A 17,177-nucleotide genomic window follows, 5' to 3' on the forward strand; every position below is an offset into this window, starting at 1 on the left:
GAGCAAACCATCCTGAAATGCTTCCCAATTCAACTGCTTATCCTCTTGCTAGCCCTGCTTTGTGTGGCCTCTTGCCGGGGCTGAAGAGCTTCCCATGAGCCCCAGATCCCAGCACATACCCTGGGGATGGAATGCTTCCTGGCACCCCACAAACCCTATCCCATTTCCACATCAGCATGAGTCAGGTTGCGATTTATGGGGAGGAAGCTGTGCTGGCCACAGGCCTGGCTCCTGGAGGGACATGTCATGGTGCTGGCAGAGAGGACTGTCCCCAGGAAAAGCCACACCTCTTGACCTGTCCCAGCACAATAGGTCTGAGGTTGTTCCCAGGAGGGCAAGGAGAGGAGAATCATAGAATTATAGATTTTTTTAATGTGGAAAAGACCTTTAGGATCATCACATCCAACTGTTAAGCCAGCACTGCCAGGTCACCACTAAACCGTGTTCCTCAATACCACATCTACACAGCTTTTAAATCCCTCCGGGAATGGGGACTCCACTGCTGCCCTGGGCAGACTGTTCCAAGGCTTAACAACCCTTTTGGGGAAGAAATTCCTCTCCTGATGTCCAACCTAAACCTCCCCTGGTGCACACCCCATGGTGCACACCCCATGCAACCTTTGCTGTGGATGCAGGGCACACTGAGGATCGATGTGTGCCATGACTGTGGGGTACAGGGTTATCCCCAGTGCCCAAGGTGGGGTTCAGGGTACAGCAGGGACCTATGTGGGCCGTGCACCTGGGAGGCAGGGTAATTCTGCTTCCCCAAGAGTGCTGTGGAGTGCATTTCATTCCCCAAAACCCAGACAAACGCCACTCCGTAACAGGTACCCCTGGTGCCCCAGGAGCAGTGCGAGGTGCAGAGTACCCCCATACCCTAACCGTGCCATGGGGTGCAGGGCACCCTCGGTGCTCGCAGTCATGCTGCGGGGTGCAGGGTACCCCCCATACCCCAGCCATGCCGCGGGGCAGGTAGCAGCGGGACCCTGCCGAGCTGCAGGCCGCGCTCCCCACCCCGGCACACCTGGTGCCTCGCAGCCAGCAGCGCAAAGCCCGTGACCGACCCCGCCGCGACTCCCGGTGCCCCCGCTCGGGCCGTGCCGGGGCTTCGCCCCCCGCGCTCACCCCGCGCAGGCCCCACGGCCCGCCCCCCGCTCCGCCCTCTCCCGTCCCTGCCCTCCTCCTTCCTCGCTCCTCCTCCTCCTCCTCCTCCCCCCCCCCCCCCCCCCCCCCCTCCGCCTCTCAGCCCGGGGCTCGGGGCGCGGCGCTGAGCGCGGCGGCGGCGGCCCCGCTCCGGGCGCTCCCGCTCCCCTTTGTTCGCGGCGCTGATGGCGGCCGGGCCGGGCAGCGGCCCCGGGGCTGCCAGCGAGGCAGAGGCGGCTCAGCTCTGCCGCAGCCTGGAGGTGGGCACCGTCATGACCCTCTTTTACTCCAAAAAGTCGCAGCGACCCGAGCGGAAAACTTTCCAGGTGAAGCTGGAAACGCGGCAGATCACCTGGAGCCGCGGCTCCGAGAAGATCGAGGGAGCCGGTGAGTGATGGCTCGGGAAACCACCGGGAAACGGGGCAGGAAGGGGAGGAAAGGGCTCCGGATCCCTCGGGGCCATGGGTGCGGGGCGGCCCCGCAGCCCTCCCGGGGAGCCGGTGCTCAGCGGCGAGAAGCTCGGTGCGGAGGAGGAAGGGAAAAAACCCAAACACATTAAACCCCTCAAGATTGCCTGGCACCTCCCGCGGGCCAGCCCGGGCCGGAGGAGGAGGGATCCGCTTCCCCTGCCCAGGCCGGCTCCGGTGACCGGCTGCCGCGGGGGATGCTCGGGCCGGTACCGCCGCGACCACCCACAGTTCCAACTTTCTGCATCCCTCCCGGACATCAGAATTCCCCTGGGATAAACCAGGTGCTGGTGGTACCTCAGGTAACGGCGCCCGAAACCCATCAGGAGCCTCTAAAGGAGGCAGGGTTAGTTAGGAGCCCCTTCGGAGGTTGCGTCTCGAAGCAACAAATGAGTTGAAAGAGCAAAAGAGCAGGAAAAAAACCCAACCCAAAACATTGCGATTCCTTCCTCTGCTCTTCTTACCTCTGTGCCTCTGCCCAGGGCTGGCGGCACGGGGTGAGCGGCGTTCGGCCGGTGTGGGGCTGGCTCTCCGGTGCCACGGTGGGCGCAGTGCGGGGCAGCGACTGGAGCTTCCCGCGCGCTGTGGACCTCCACTGAGATGCATGAGCAATGCGAGTGTGAACCCGCAGCGATGGGTGGGCAGGCAGAGTGCTGGGAGGCCCCATGCTGGGAAACTCTCAACCTCAGCGACGGCTTCCCGGGTTACTTCTGATTCTCGTTAAGTTCCTTTCCTGTCCCCACTCCTGCCAGCGAGAGGACAGCGTCCCTGTGCAGTGCTGTAGGTGAGGAAGAGCGGGCGTGTGAAGGCAGTATGAGGTAACTCCCACTGGCCTCCCTCATGTCGAGGGAGCCGACTGGGATGCAGCGAGGCCATGGAGGGGTTTGTCTTCTCTCTTGGCAAGTGCTGCTGGCCTAGGATGGAAGACTGAATACTGTTAGTGTCGTGAAAGAGCTTGGATCAAGAGAGAAGGTGAAGGTGATGGCAGGATCACAAAATGCCAATGCTTCCACGCTGGTGCTTTGGTTGACTTTAAGACCCCCGGAGGTCTCTGGCTTCTGCCGCAGCATTGTCTCCAGGCAGATCTGGAAGGAGCCTTGGGCTCTATTAGCATCTCTGGGTTGTGAAGCTCCCCCACAGTCTTTCCCAGGATGGCCTCAAGGGGCTCTGGGGCAATGGGAAAGAAAGGAGAGCATGGCATTCCCTTGGCCCTGGGATTAAATTGCTCTTAAGCAGAAGCAAAACACCCATCTGCTTTGTTGGCAGGGCACTGGTCTCTGTCAGTGTCTACAGACCATGTGGCTCCATGGCACATGGTGGGATGGAGCTCCCCAACAATGTCTACATAGGCAATTATTCCCGTGAGCAGACCTAAGTATATGCTGCAGGCTTTGGGAGACTGGTGCCTGCATTTCAGGGAGCCTTAGAAGAACTTTAACTTCTGTACCCAAAATGTGATGGTAACGTGACAATAATGTGATAGCTGTGAAGACTTTCTGGCAAGAGGAGTTGGCTGGCTGGTGGCCATGGGCTCTGCGTTGCCTGGCATGTGCCTCCTTCTGCACATGATGTTCCTACGGTGCTGCAGCCCTCCCAAGAGGTGAGAAGGGCCACTCTGGAGAGAGAGATTTTAACCTGAACAGCTGCTGAATCTTCAGCCTCATCTCTCTGATGCCAGATGCTTTCCCCATGGCCTCACCCAGCATCTCACCCAGTCCTCCATCACCTCCTCTGGTGTCACCCAGCACCCTGAGTGGCCCCCATCCTCTCACCCCTCTTCCTTCTCCGGGGCTGAGAAGCAGAGCTTTGCTGTAACACTTCCTGGAGAGAAGCGTGGGAGCTGCAGGTGGAGGCAAGGGCCTGTGTACACGGGCAGTGAGTGTGTATCCAGGCAGGCGAGGCGCAGCCGTGCGATCGGTGGCCGGCAGCGCCGGGGTGTTGGCCAACTTCCCTGGTGTCATCTGAGCGGAAAAAGGATGCCTGGGGAAACCCAGGTGTGTGACAGCTCCACTGCACGTGGCAAACACACTGAAGTGTTCTCCTCCTGGCTTAGCCACCCCTTGAAGATCGGTTTCACTGGCACTGCATTCCTGTGGCAGTGATGGGAATCGGAGGGGGAAGTAATCTGAAGTCAAGCTGATCACTTTCAGTGCTGGGCAGCTTTAACCAGGAGCAACGACTGACCCGGTTCTCATGAAGACAAGCTGTGCTAGCATGGGGAGTAGGAGCCTGGGGCTGGCAGAAAGGTTGGGAACTGCTTTTCATGGTGGTGTTGGTTTAGCCCTAACTCGCAGTATAGTGAGGTCATGAGCAGAGAAGAGCAGCCAGCTGTCAGGAGCCCAGGTGCTACTTCACAGGGAACAGCATCTCCACCAGACAATATCTGAGGACCTGCAAACCAAAGGCTACTGTATTCGTGGGTCAGTAACAAATGGGGGAAGGAGGCCACAAGGAGCTTCAAAACCTACTGGACACAAGTTAGTTGTCAAAGTAGGAATGATTCTGGGTTTTTATCCATTTCCAAACAAGTAAGTATCCATGGTTTATCATACATGGAGGTCTCAGGGAGTGTCTGTGTAGGTGGCCATGTCTTGAAGAGGTATCCATGAATACCTCAGCATGGAAGGTCTGTGCTCCTTTCTCTGCACCTGATGTGTTTTGCAGAAACAAGATGTGTATTTGTTGCCAGGAGGAGTGGGCAGCGCTGGGGAACCTGGCTTCGTTGCTGACCCTATTGGGAAGAGCACAAGCTTTGCGTCTGTAGCTCAGGAAGCCTCTTGCTGCATGACAGGCAGTGCATGAGGGGTCAGAGGGTCAGCTGGCTCATCTCCAGGTGGCTTCTGGCACGTGGGCCAAAGCTGTGGTGTGCCAGGAGAAAAGGACTTCTGGGCACAGTTACAGTCATCATTCCTTGGCATGATGCTGCTTGTTTCAGAGCTTCAGCATCAGTGAGAGTGGTGGCATAGATCTGTGGATGCCTGCCTGTCAGTACTTCTGATCTCTTCTGAACTCTTCTGAACTCTGGGTGCTTATAATAATCAACCAATTGTTTACTCTCACCTTCATGCAAAGCTGTGTTTTGGTGGTGCTTGGCTTTCTGGTGCATCCTGACCTGGAGCTCCCAGCAGAGCGGAGCCTGATCAGGCTTCAGGTCACCTCACTGCTGGTGATGTGCATGTTTGGAGAAAGGTTTGGGGAAACCCCCATCCTCTGTGACTTTGATGCCTCAGCAGTTGTTGGTCTGATAGATTTTCCCTGACTGAACAGATGTGTGGCTGCCAGCTCCACTGGCCATGCTGCTTGTGGTCAGAGGTGATGGGACATCTTTTATTTTGAGTTACTTACTGAAGCAATTGGGATTTGAGTTGCCTCTGGAAGGAGCTTTTGCCTCGTAAGGACAAAGTCCTTGTAGCATTGAACAGCGTCTCTTTACAGTGCTGAGACTGGACCAGAGGGATGCTAATCAGGGAGCAGTTTGTGTTTGATGGACTGTGGCATCACCACACATGATATGCATGCAGAGGCAACCAGCTGGCCTTGTCGGCCACCATCAAACTGCCCAGCCTTGCCTTCCTCCAGCCTGCAAGCCAGAAGGTGTTGGGATTGTTGTACACTGAGAGGAGTGGGGAGCTCTTGCTGGTGTGACTGTCCTCTTCTTCCTCCCCTGGCTTTGTGACCCTTGTGTAGCTCTTTGTGAGCCTTGCATAAAGAGTGACCTTGTGTGCTCATCCTCAGCATGTGTCCCTCCACTCCTCCCCTCCGTGAGCAGCTCTGACTCAGCAGTGAGCAGAGCAGGGGCTCCAGCCAGCTGGGCTCCCAGATGAAGAACCTCTTGTGTTGAAAAGGACCCGTCTCCTGCTCTTCTTTAAGCTCTTCAGCTCACTCTCCATGAGCAGGATCAGATGAGAAGTGAGGAGGAGGGAGCAAACCTATCCAGGTGGCAATCCTTTTGCTTTGAAAAGCAGCCCTCTCCTTCTGCTGTGCTGTCTCAGAACTGAAGCTGTGCCCAAAGCGATCCTGGTTTGTGCAAAAGAAAGTCCTTTTGGTCAATTACGGGAAGTGGCGATGCGGGAGGGGCTCGACCAGCTCTAATTACCAGTGCATTGATTTCTTGCTAATCAGCTCTGCCGAGGGCCTGGCTGGCAGGGTGGGAAGAGCTCTAATAATTTTCTATTCTTTGTGTTAATCACCCAAAGCGAAGCAGAGCTAATCCCTGCCTCCCTCCCGTCAGTTGTCTTTTATGCCTTTATTATTATACATGTTTTTTACACTTCCTGTGTTACGTAATTCTTTCTTTAGTATAACAGGGTCTTGCATTCATAACTCCACATGCTGCAGGGAGGGGGTTGGTGGTGTTACAGGCCAGCCTCTAATTGAGCTGTTTTGCCTTGGAACACGTCAGAAAACTCAGAGAGTGAGCTGAAAATTCAGAGCAGATGTTTGGTTTATAGGGAAGAGAGGAGGGGGGTTTAAAAAAAACCCTAAACCACAACCTCCTTTGAAAAAAACCTTGGTTGTGTTCTTGCTCTCAGTCAGATGAGCTCAGCCCCATGGAGGTGGAGGAAAGCCGTTGCCTGTGCAGAAGAAAAGGCAGGAGCTGTGAAATATTAATGCAGAGTGACTTTGAAGGGTGCCTTTGTACCCACCTCATCCTTTCCAACCACCTGCCTCTTCCAGCAGTCTGCTGAGGCACAGCTTATTTATCTGTTAATTTTACTTATTTGAGGCCATCTGAAGAAGCTGAGAGGCTTGGAACTCCTGAGTAGTGGGCAAGCCAGGAATGGCTTTCCAGGATAAAGAGACTTCAGGGTCAGATCATCTGAGGATGCAGGATGGCTCCTGACCCAGCAGATCTCCACTATAGGAGGGGAGAGGAACCTGGAGCAGAGAGTTGTGCAATTTGCTGCTGTGGGAAGGTGAGAGCACGGCTTGGGACCATTGTATGGTTCCAGCTGAAGCTCTGCTGTTACCAGTTCCCTTCCTGCTTACAGGGGTCATAGAATGGTTTGGGTTGGAAGGCACTTTCAAAGGTCATTCAGTCCAACTGCCCTGCAGGGACATCTGCAACTAGACCAGGTTCCTCAGAGTCCCAGACAACCAGACCTTGAACAGTTCCAGGGATGGGGCATCCACAACCTCTCTAGGCAAGCTGTTCCAGTGTCACAGTAAAGAATTTCTTCCTAATATCTCATCTAAATCTACCCTTGTCCAGTTTAAAACCATCACCCCTTGTTCTGTTCCTGCACTCCTTGATGTCCCTCCCCATCCTTCCTCTTTCACTGGAAGGCTGCCCTAAAGGATGCCCAGATATTTGTGTTAAACTGAGAAGAGTGAACAACTTCTGCTCTGCCTTCACCTCCAAACTGCAAGAGTTTCTTCCTCTCACTTTACATCCCTTTGTCATCTCTTCTAAGTAGCATTTTCCAGGAGGATCAGGTTAGAAGACCTTTACTCAAGCACTACTAAGACACATCACAAATTACTTCCTACTGTGGCATCTCAAAAGCTTATCTTCAACCTAGGGAGCAGCTGGAAGTTAGCTGCTGGGAGAAGTTAGCTCATTGTGTGCCGATGTTGTCCATCAGTCTGGTCCCTTCATTTGCAGTCAGCCGTGCGGAAGGTGCTGCCTTAAGGGTTGTAAGCCCACACATTACAACACTGGAGAGGTTTTGTGTAGCGTCAGACTGAGTACTTCTCACCTATGCTGAGGGCCTGAGTGCTCCAAGTGTTTCAAGGCAGGAGCAGTGCAGCTTGGCTTCCTCCCTGCCTGCAGGCAGCCGTGTTGGCTGGACACCATGTGTGGTGAGAGGAGCATCCTCGTAAACTGGATCTGCACATCTGGCTTTGCAGAGGAGCACCTCGTGTGCTCGGTGCTCCCTTCTCCAGGGTCTGCGGTAGTATTTCACACAGGCCTTTTAACGTCCCCCATCTCCGAGCTGAGCCAGCAGACGCCCAAGCCCATCTGTGATCTTTTTACTGCCCTTTGTTTCGGCTCCCCTGCCTGCACCGCGGGGGCAGCCCTTCTTATCGCCAAGCGTTTGCTCAGCTCCGTTATCTAATCGCCCTGGCGTGCCCTGTGAGCGCCCCTGAGACAGCTAGCGACGCCCATCACCTGCCCTGCCGCAGCAGGACCCCGACCTTCTGCCTGTCCTGCAGACTGCGGATGGAGAAGAGTTGTCTGCCCTCTCTGCGGGCGTGCAGGGGGTGCAGTGCTCCAGTCCCTGTCTGCACGTGGCAGAACAGGCTTGACCACGGAGCTGCCCCGGGGGCGCAGCCTTCGCTGACGGTCTGTGATCCTGGGAACTCAGGCATCGCTCTTTAGCTGAGACTTTGCTCTCCTGGCAGCACTGGGAGCGTTGTGTCTCTTAGGAAGTGACCCAAGTGACACCAGTGCACCGCGATGGGCACAGGGCTGCAAAGCCTGACACCACTTGGGATGGAGCAGTTCTGTGAGTACGAGTGCTCAGGTGAGGCTGCCTTACAGGTTTACCTGTGCCACACAAGCTTCTGCTGCTGTCCTGTCTCGTCCCGGCCAGCTGCGGCAGCTCAGCCCGCGGATGGTGACTTCTGGAGCCGCTGCAAGGGCAGCGTGTTTGACCGAGTGCCCATCTCCTCTGTCTCTGCCAAACTGAGCTCCTGCTGAGGCTGGCGTTGCAAGTGGTTTGTGCTGAGCATCTCATCCAGGCCATGAAATGGCAGGAGCTGTGTGACTTCTGATGTCAAGCATGGTGAGTGCCAGTCCTGCGTGGCAGCAGAACCACACCCTTGGCAGACCACAGTTCACTAGATGAAAGGACCAACAGTAACAGGCTCTGCTTAATGACAGACCAACCAAAAGCTGGGGTGATGGGTTGGCTTCAAAGATGTGTGACAGTGCTTCTGCAGCTGGGTGGCCTGGCTGGAGCTGCAGTCAGCCTCTTGTGCCATGTTCTTGATCCTGAAGTGTTGGAAGTTCAGCAGAGCCTGGTGTAAAGCACATGGCAAAGGAGGAAAAGCTTGCAGAGCGTGGTGAGGAGCTGTGGGGCTTCAATCACAAAACCCCATATGTGCAGCTCTTGAGTTTGAACCATCAGTTGAACCTTGTAGGATAAAAGGAAATGTGGAGAAAAGTTTTTGTGTTTCCTAGTGTGCTCTGAGGTTTAAGGACAGCAGAAATCAGTGGGGCATAAATTCTGAAGCCCTCACAATGCCTCTGAAAAGTCAACCTTCTACATCTTCTCTCTCCCCCTTGGCTAAAGTAGCTTGGAGAGTGGATGGTGGGAGATGATGTTGAAATAAAGCAACTGGGAGGATACCTATCAAAAGAAGAGTGAAAGGAGAAAGATTTTTCTGTTGATAGATAATTGTGTGGAGGAAATGATTTGGTGTCTGGCAGCCAGGAATGCTCACAGAAACCTGCAACCATGCCCGTGAGTTTTGCTGGCTCTCCTGGTTGTGGTGTGTGCTGCTGCTGCTGCTCTCCTGCCAGCACTGCTGGCGTAGGAGATGGGTGTCAGATCTGCACATCCTCTGCAGTGACTGTATCCTGCTGTGCATGGGGGTGGTGCTGAGCTCATGGCTTTTCCTCCACTCCAGCTTCCATGCTCGTCTGTTCCACCCAGTGTGGTTTCTCTGCTGGAGGTGTTTCATCAGGCAGTGGTGGGAGGGTGTCTCCCAAACTGGGGAGAGCCCTTGAGAGGGCGGACACAGTGACAAGAGCCATTCCCGAAGGGACTCTGTGGCGCTGGAGAAAGCCTTCCTTCCAGGGGGTTTGAATCTTTCCATTTCAAGGATTTGTGTGTTGTGCCAAGAGCTCTTTTACATGGAAAATGCTTTTTGACGTTGATTCAAATGAGAAACATCCCTCTTCTGGAGCATTTTCTGCCTCTCTGAAGGTCCCCCAGCTCTTGGAGCTGCAGGCAAGGCTCTCTGCTGCTGCCTGAGAGCTCTGCTGGGCTCATCTCTCCTGTCCCAGCTCTTCTTATCTCTGGGCACTTTGCTGCCTCTTGATATATCCCTGTTGCATATCAAACACCTTGGTACATCAGATGGTGGGAGATCATGGAGCACCTTGAGCACCCAAGAGGCCAAGGGCTGGTGTCTCTAGCAGAAGCTGGCAAATCTAAAGCTTTAGAAGCCAGTGGAGCTTTCCAACACTGACAACCCACACTCTGAAGGTCTCTGTGATTTTCAGACTGCTGCTCAACTTCATCTCTCCTGCCAGTCTGGTCTGGTGGCTCTTCAGCTCTGTTTGAAGCTGGGGATCCTGAACTAGACTGACTGGAGAGCTGTGGAAAGCCTTCCAGAGTCTGAAATGGACGTCTCCCTTGCTTTGCAATGTAGCTTCTATCTTCTGTTTGCTAGCACTTGTGGTTCTGAGGTTTTGGTCAATCACATCTTGTGCTGTTAATGGGGTGCCTCAAAGCATGCCTGACCTCATGCAGGCAAGCAAACTCACATTGTAAAATTGTCCTGGTGGAGGTCATGGTCCAACGTGTGAGCTTCCATAAGCAGGATGCTTTGCTGAGCTGGCACTGAGGATCTTGTCTTCCAGATTTGGGGATGAAACAACTCCAATGCTTTGCTGAGCTGGCACTGAGGATCTTGTCTTCTGGCCTTAAGGATGAAACAGAAGGGGCAGGACTGTGCCTTGTGGGTTGTTTTTCTCCCCACCCTGCTACAAACACATTCATTTTTGTTTTCTTGGAAACTGATTTTGTTCTCCTGCCTTGGCATACAGAATCATCACCCCCAGAGCTGTGCTGCCTTGTGTTTGCAGCTCAGCCTCTGCTCACCGCAGCTCTTACCCGTCCTGCCTTCCTGCAGATTATCTGGTCGCTGCTGCCTTCCCACCCTGGCCCTTGAGGCAGTGACCCATGGGGTGGGTTGTCTGTAGGGACTGAGCTTGCTTTGGGCTGCCTTTTCCATCTGCCAGGAGCTGGATGCATGGGTACCCTGCTGAGGGCCACCCTGCTGTGCTGCTGGGATCATGGTGCCAGGAGAGCCGCTGCACTCTTGGCATCAGGCAGCAATGCTAAGGTGCCTGGCACCATCAGCTGCTCCAACATGGCAATGCCCTGCTCTCCATCTCTGCTGGAGCTTCTCTGACTTGCACCTTGCTCCTCTCTTCGCCAGCTCACACTGTGCAGGGCCCCATCCTGCTCCATCTGAGCATCTCTCTGCACTAGGGCCAGCTCAGCCAGGGTTGGAAATGGTTGTCACTGAGCGGGGAGGTCAAGGAAGGCTGTCGCAGCAGGCTGTGCCTTGCGGGGACGCTGGGTAGAGCAGCTGCTGGAGAGGCTTTTTCCTGTTTACTTGCTCTGAGAAGCACCGGGTGCTGTGGTGATTAAAGAACATCCCTCCTGCCTTTGCTTGTGTGTCCTTCATCCCTCCTCCTCACCCTCTCCTGGGGCTGTCTGCACACCTGCAGTTTCCAGCCCTTAACCCAGGTTTGGATAACAGGGTGGCTGCAGGTGATGGCTTAGTTGGAATGGGAGGACAGGATGTCCAAGAGGACTTTAAGCTTACTGGCACCCTGCCCTGTGAATCTGCACCCCATAAATCTGCTTTCCAGCTGGTGGAGAGGTGGGGTGGGGGCTGACTTGGTTTGTTTGCTGAGCATTCAGGTGCTACCTTGGTGTGAGCAAAGGGCAAGGCTCTTCTGCTTCTGGGCTGCATCAGAGCAGAAGCATAGAGCCTGCTGCCTTGTGCCTCTGAGGTGCCCTACTCGGGTACTTCTGCCAGGACCTGTCTCACAGGTGTTACTCATCCACCTTTGGCTTGGAGAAATTTGGACCTCCTCCTTTGAGCCTGCAGTCCTTGTCCTGCTACTCCTTGCCAGCTCATAACCCTCTTCAGCTTCAGAGAATCAAACAATCAGTCCTAGGTCACAGCAGACCCCAAGGGGTGCTAAGACTCCTAGGCTTGCTGGGCAGCAGTGAATTAGACCTTTTGGGATATAACTTGGCTCTGCATCTCTGCAAAATGTGAGAAGTTGTGCCTGTTCTCAAGGTCTTGGTGGTGGTTGGAGTATGGTCCCCATAGTCCTCAGCAGCTCAGGCTCTGGGACATGTTATGGAAAGGCCTAGAGATGAGGATGTGAGACTTTGGAGGACTGGCACATCACATTTGGTATGAACCATGTCACAGTATGGTGTGCAAGCAGAAGGAGGTCTCCAGCTCTGGGGACCAAACAAACCCTAGGTGAAGTCATTAAGAAAAAATCAAACCCAAGTGGTAGAGGATCCTGCTGTGAAGAGCAGCACCAAAAGCTCCTGTTCCTCCCATGTCAACTGAAAATACTGTCTCCTGCTAGGGTGATGTGTGACTTAGGTAGTGTCTGCTTGGTGCTTGGAAGGTCTTCAGTTGGATGGTGCTGTAAGAAGGTGGCATGAACTGGTTATCAACCATACTCTGGTCTTGGTGATGGAAGGTGAAGTGGTTAGTGGGTAGTTAGTGGATGGTTAGTGCAGGTAGAGCAGAACTGCTGTAAAGGGCAGGTTCATTGTTTCCATTTCTAAGCACTCTAGGACAGAGCAGGTTTGATTTCACCAGTAGTTGCTCTGGTAACTCTGCCTCTTTCTCTGGCTCACAGTGTGGTGGGTGGAAGGAACTCACATGAAGAGTGAGGAGGAGGTGCTTCAGCTACTCCTTGCATGGTGGAAATGGTACAGCCCTCTGGGGCCTCTCCTGCAGAGGATGGCTCCCAGGGAGATCCAGGGGAGGGCACACATCTGTGCTTTAGCAAATGCTTAGTCTTTGTTGAACCAAAGCAGGCTTTGAGTTGAGCATGGTAAGCAGAGAGGCGAGGCTGTTGTGGTGACTTTGAATGGCTCAGCAGCAGATGGGATCTTTCTCCTGTTCTCCCAACTTTACCCTGACACTGAAGAGCTCCGGCCCTGGTAAGACCAGGAACAAACCCTCTCTCCCTTGCTGTTTGATGACTGTCCTGGCCAGCAGTCTTTACCCAGTTTTCTTAGCTGTAAGTACTGGGAGGCTTCAGTAAGGTCTCACCAAGCACTGCTCGGTGCACTGTGTCTTCTCAGGGCCTAGCAATGCAGTGACAGCCACATGTTCACCCCCAGCCCAGCTTGACCTCAGCTGGCTGACACAGACAGACCCTGCCCCAGGGCAGCAGAAAAGCTTCCAGCTGCCTCCTCCAGCAAAGAAGAATAAGAACAATTGAAAAAACCCAACCATCATCTTCCTGCTCTTCAGACGCACAGAATGAATCCCCCTGCACCGAGCAGGAGCATTGGCAACTACAGCAGGTTGCTCAGAGCTCCAAACAACCTGACCTGGAATGGTTCCAGGGTTGGGGCAGTCCTGGCCAGCAGTCATCTTTGCTGTTAAACTGCTGTCACGGAAACTGGATTGCATCGTCTGCTGGGATGGGTGAAAGCTGAGTCATGGCATCTGAACATCACTGGCATTTGCTGCCAGTCTGACAAATCTTTTCTGTCCACTTTTCACTCCTCACCTTTGTGCCCTGTCCTAGGGACAGTGTTTGGTCACTCTTGTCTCCGTTTACTTTACAGTGGGGCATGAATCCCTGAGTATGGGAGTGTGCTGGGTGCAGAGAGCTCCAAGAAGAGCTTGCTGCTGTTGGCCACCCAGGGCTCCCTTTTTGGCCCACCTAGGCGCCTGGCTGTCTTGCTGTGAGCAGTGCTTCTCACCACCTTGTGCACTCAGGATCTGCTGGATTGCCATCTCTGTCCCTCTTCCTGCTTGTTTCTTGCCAGTCTGCTTGGTCCCATCCCCTTTCTCTCCCACTGGCAGTGGGTAGGAGTCCTCCAGCTGGCTGAGAGCCTGGGCACATCGATGGCCCTGCAAGCTCAAGGAATGGGGCATGAGGGTGTTACACAGAAGTGTCGTTACCTGTTGGGTCCTTTGAGGGTCTCAAAGAGAGGAAGAGTGGCAGAGGCAGCCTGGAGAAGTTGTGCTCACACATCTTCAGCTTCTCCCATCCTCCCTTCCTTTTATTGTGCTCTCATAAGGCCATCATGTTTCTTACCCAGGCAGGGCTGAAGGCGATGGAGCCCTCAATGCCGTGCAGGAAAAAGGTCACCTTGAGGGTGGCTTGTGGAGCCATCCTTAGACAGACTGTATGCCCAGAAGCACTGGTGCTGAGCTTCCCCTTTCCATTTGAGTCAGTGGAAGCTTGTGCCTTTCAGACCAGGCTGATGACTGGAGAGTGGCCCTGCAGGCTGCCACCAGCCTTATTTCATCTGGAGAAGGGGCACTGACTTCTTAAGAGCAGTGTCTATGCAAGCAAAAATGGAGTAGTTCTGCCTATATTTGGGGTGGAAGCATGCTCTGCTCCCATGTCCTGGGCTCCAGGATCAGACCCCAGAAGTGGATTCAACTGGTAGCCCTGGACTGGTAGAATCCAAAAATCCCAGTGTAGAACCCCACAACTTCATGCAGATGAATTTCCATGGAGGGCAAAAGACCCAAAGCCTCCCAGGAGTGGTTTTGCTGGGACCCCCATCTGATGTTTGCCATCTAGCTGCCTGTCTCCATCAGCTCCCCACTGCTGCCCTTGCAGGGCTAAGCTGGAGGGACAGGCTGATGTGTTCCTCAGGATCACTGGTGTCCAGCAAGGGGGATGTTTGTGCTTTTCAGCAGACTGGGTGAATTCTACACCATGAAGTGGCGACTCTGCTTTCATACTTCAGAGCGTTCACTGCTCCTCAGAGCAGCTATCCTAAAGCTGGGAGCCTGTGCCCTGCTGTAGACTGACAAGATAACCTCCAAGAGACACCCCAGACTGCACAGTGAGGCTATCTGGGGGCAGAACATCAGATGGACACATCTTTTTCTTCATTCTTTCCACAATGCTCCCTGCTGCCTATCCAGAGATGAGGCATGGGCCAGTTGTGCTCTCGCCAGTAGAAGTGGAAGAGATGTGTCTCCTAAGAAGGTTCTTCCCACTTAGCTTGTATGTTTGTGTAGGGCTGAAGGAAACATCCCTTCCTGAGCTGCAAAGGAGCCCTGGCAACCAGCTTGCATGGGGTGCTCCATTTCCACTGATGCAGAGAAAGCTTGGGAGACACTGGGTGAGCCACTGGGAGTGTAGCACGCTATGAGAAGTTCATCTGCTGGGGAAGGAGAGCCTGGCTGTGGGACTGGGCCAGTGCCTGCTTTTCATCTCCAGCAAGCCCCTCCATATGTAGGCCCTGCAAACACTCCTGCCAAAGGCCATGCTAGCAGCAAAACAGGCTGAAAGGGAAGAGATCAGCCAGAAGAGTGAAGAGCTGGTCCCTCTGAGAGGCTGTGGAGGTGTTCCCTGTAGTAACCCTGCTAGTTAACTGCTGGGTAACAGACATCCCCCAGTGCATCCTGTCCCACTTCTGCAAGCATTTTTAACTCCTCCTCACTACTGGAGAGATGTTGGCTGCTCATGAGACACGGAAGGGTTTTGAGACCAGGGATCTCAGGGTGCTTCTACTGCATGGTCACTTGTGACTGCAGCAAGTGACCATGCCTCGGGCTCAGTGTCTCACCTTTGCTTCTTCGCTTTATTTGCTGTGGTGGTTTCTTGCCTGGCTTTGGGAGGGACAAACCAGTGTGGCACAAACAGCTCTGGGCTATGTGCTCCCCTGGTGAAATGCTGTCCTTGACCCCATGGCTCCAGAGGTTCAACCAAAGGAACTGTGCAGCATCAGCTGGGGAAGGCGCTGGAGTGCTTTGCCCAAGGCCATGCAAATCACTAGAAGCAGAGGTGGGTCCAACACCACCCTCTCAACTATGCTGAGGTCATGTGGTAGTGATGGACACAGGAGGTGCCTCAGACCAGCTGAGTCTGAGCCTGAAGTTGTTCCTGGAGGCTGAGACCAGTGAGTGGAAGCTGCCAGCCTTTGTGTCCCCAGTTGTGCTGGGCTGTGGGCAGAGGCTGTGAGGTAGCAGCATCCTGCTTTGCTCACTTGAGGGATCAGTTTGGTTTTTCAACTTGTGTTTTCTTGCAGCTGAGAGTCAGCAGGAGAGATGTGCTGATACAGGATAGGCAGCTGCCAGCCCACAGCTACCTCTGCTTCTAGCACTGGGAGGATGTTGGTGAGCTCCTGAAGGCCACCTGCATGAGGCTAAAGCTGGTGGAGCAGCAAGGTCTGGGTTAACCTGGGGAGAGATCCACACTGGTTTGTAGGAGCAGATGATGCCTGAACAGGACCTCTGTCTCCTTGCTCCAAGCCCTCACATGTGTGCCTGGGATGGAGGAGGGAAGGGCTCAGCACACCCTCTCCTCAACCCGCAGAGCCATGCAGCTGTGTAGCACCTCCTAATCTCCCTGCCCATCTCCTCTAGTTTCCTCTGCAGTTGATAAGGATTTGGGGGGGGGGGACAGGGGAGGGAGGAATGAGCTCAGAAGCCACAGGACACGTGGGCCAGGGGTGCAGCAGAGGCAGCAGCAGAGCACAGGCAGGAAACGCTGGTGCCCGCAGAGCAGGCGGCACGTCCCTGCGTGCCCTGCGTGGGCTGCCCATGCCTGGGCTGCCCATGCCTGGGCTGCCCGTGCCTGAGTAGAAGTGCTGGCTCCCGGGGCAGTGAGCAGGCTCCCTGCCAAATCCTCTTGCTCCTGATGATTGATGGAGATCTTTGAGAGGTGAGCCAGGATCTCGTCAGGATCATAGGATCATGGAATTCCTTTGGTTAGAGGAGACCTTTAAGATCATCGAGTCCAACTGTTAACCCAGCACCACCAGGTCACCACTAAACCATGTCTCTCAGCACCACATCTACACAGCTTTGAAACCCCTTCAGGAGTGAGGACTCCACCATTGCTCTGGGCAGCCTGTTTCAGGGCTTGACAACCCCTTTGGGGAAGAAATTGTATCTCATATCCAACCTAAACCTCACTTGGCATAACTTGAGGCCATTTCCTTGATCCACATCAGTCCCCTTTATTCTGGGTATTGGAACATCCTTTTTGTCCCACCTCCAGCCCACTGAGCTATGTTTTTCCAGCATTTTCTCTCCTAGGGTGCTCTCTGTGCCAATGTTGCTGTTTCTGGGGTAGAGCAAATGCAACAATTGCTTCATAGCAAAATGCAGTGGTTTGCAGCAAAAACTGCTGTTTGCTGATGCAGGAGCAGGTGAGATGCAGCAATTGCTGGAGTGACTTGAGACACAGCTGAGACTAGAGTGCTGCTTTTGGCTGGGGTAGAGTTGATTCTCTTCCTAGTTACTGGTATGGGGCTAGGCTTCGCATCTGTGCTGGAAACAGTGTTGGTAATTCAGAGGTCTCTTAGCTACTGCTGAGCAACTTACAGAGTCAGGGGCTTTTCTGAGTAAGGGTGCACAAGAAGCTGGGTGAGGACATAGCTGAGACAGCTGACTCCAGCTGACCAGGAGGATATTCCAGACCGTATGACATTGTGCTTAGCAATAACATCTGAGAGGGAAGTGAGGGAGGAGGATGTTCAGAGTGATGGTGCCTATCTTCCCAAATCCTCATTATGGGTGATGGAGCCTGGAGATGGCTGAATTCTGCCTGTGATGAGAAGTGCTGAATGAACTCTTTGTTTTGCTTTGCTGCTTGTGTAGCTTTTGCTTTACCTGTTAAACCTCCTTTAGCTCAGCCCAGGAGTT

At 54.0% G+C, this 17,177-nt stretch overlaps 1 protein-coding gene across 4 annotated transcripts in view; it reads left to right on the forward strand.

The window, feature by feature from the left end:
* Positions 1-1,269: 1,269 nt before the first annotated feature.
* The window catches only part of PLCG1 (phospholipase C gamma 1), a 52,371-nt gene continuing 36,463 nt past the window's right edge, over positions 1,270-17,177 (forward strand). For all 4 annotated transcript variants that reach the window (XM_064167895.1, XM_064167897.1, XM_064167896.1 and 1 more), the window contains exon 1: positions 1,270-1,530. In XM_064167895.1, the coding sequence (XP_064023965.1) occupies positions 1,329-1,530 (202 nt within the window). In that variant the 5' untranslated portion in view covers positions 1,270-1,328. The remainder of the gene's footprint in view (positions 1,531-17,177) is intronic.

This window comes from Pogoniulus pusillus, chromosome 29, assembly GCF_015220805.1.
Source record: "Pogoniulus pusillus isolate bPogPus1 chromosome 29, bPogPus1.pri, whole genome shotgun sequence".
NCBI classification, from domain to species: Eukaryota; Metazoa; Chordata; class Aves; order Piciformes; family Lybiidae; genus Pogoniulus; species Pogoniulus pusillus.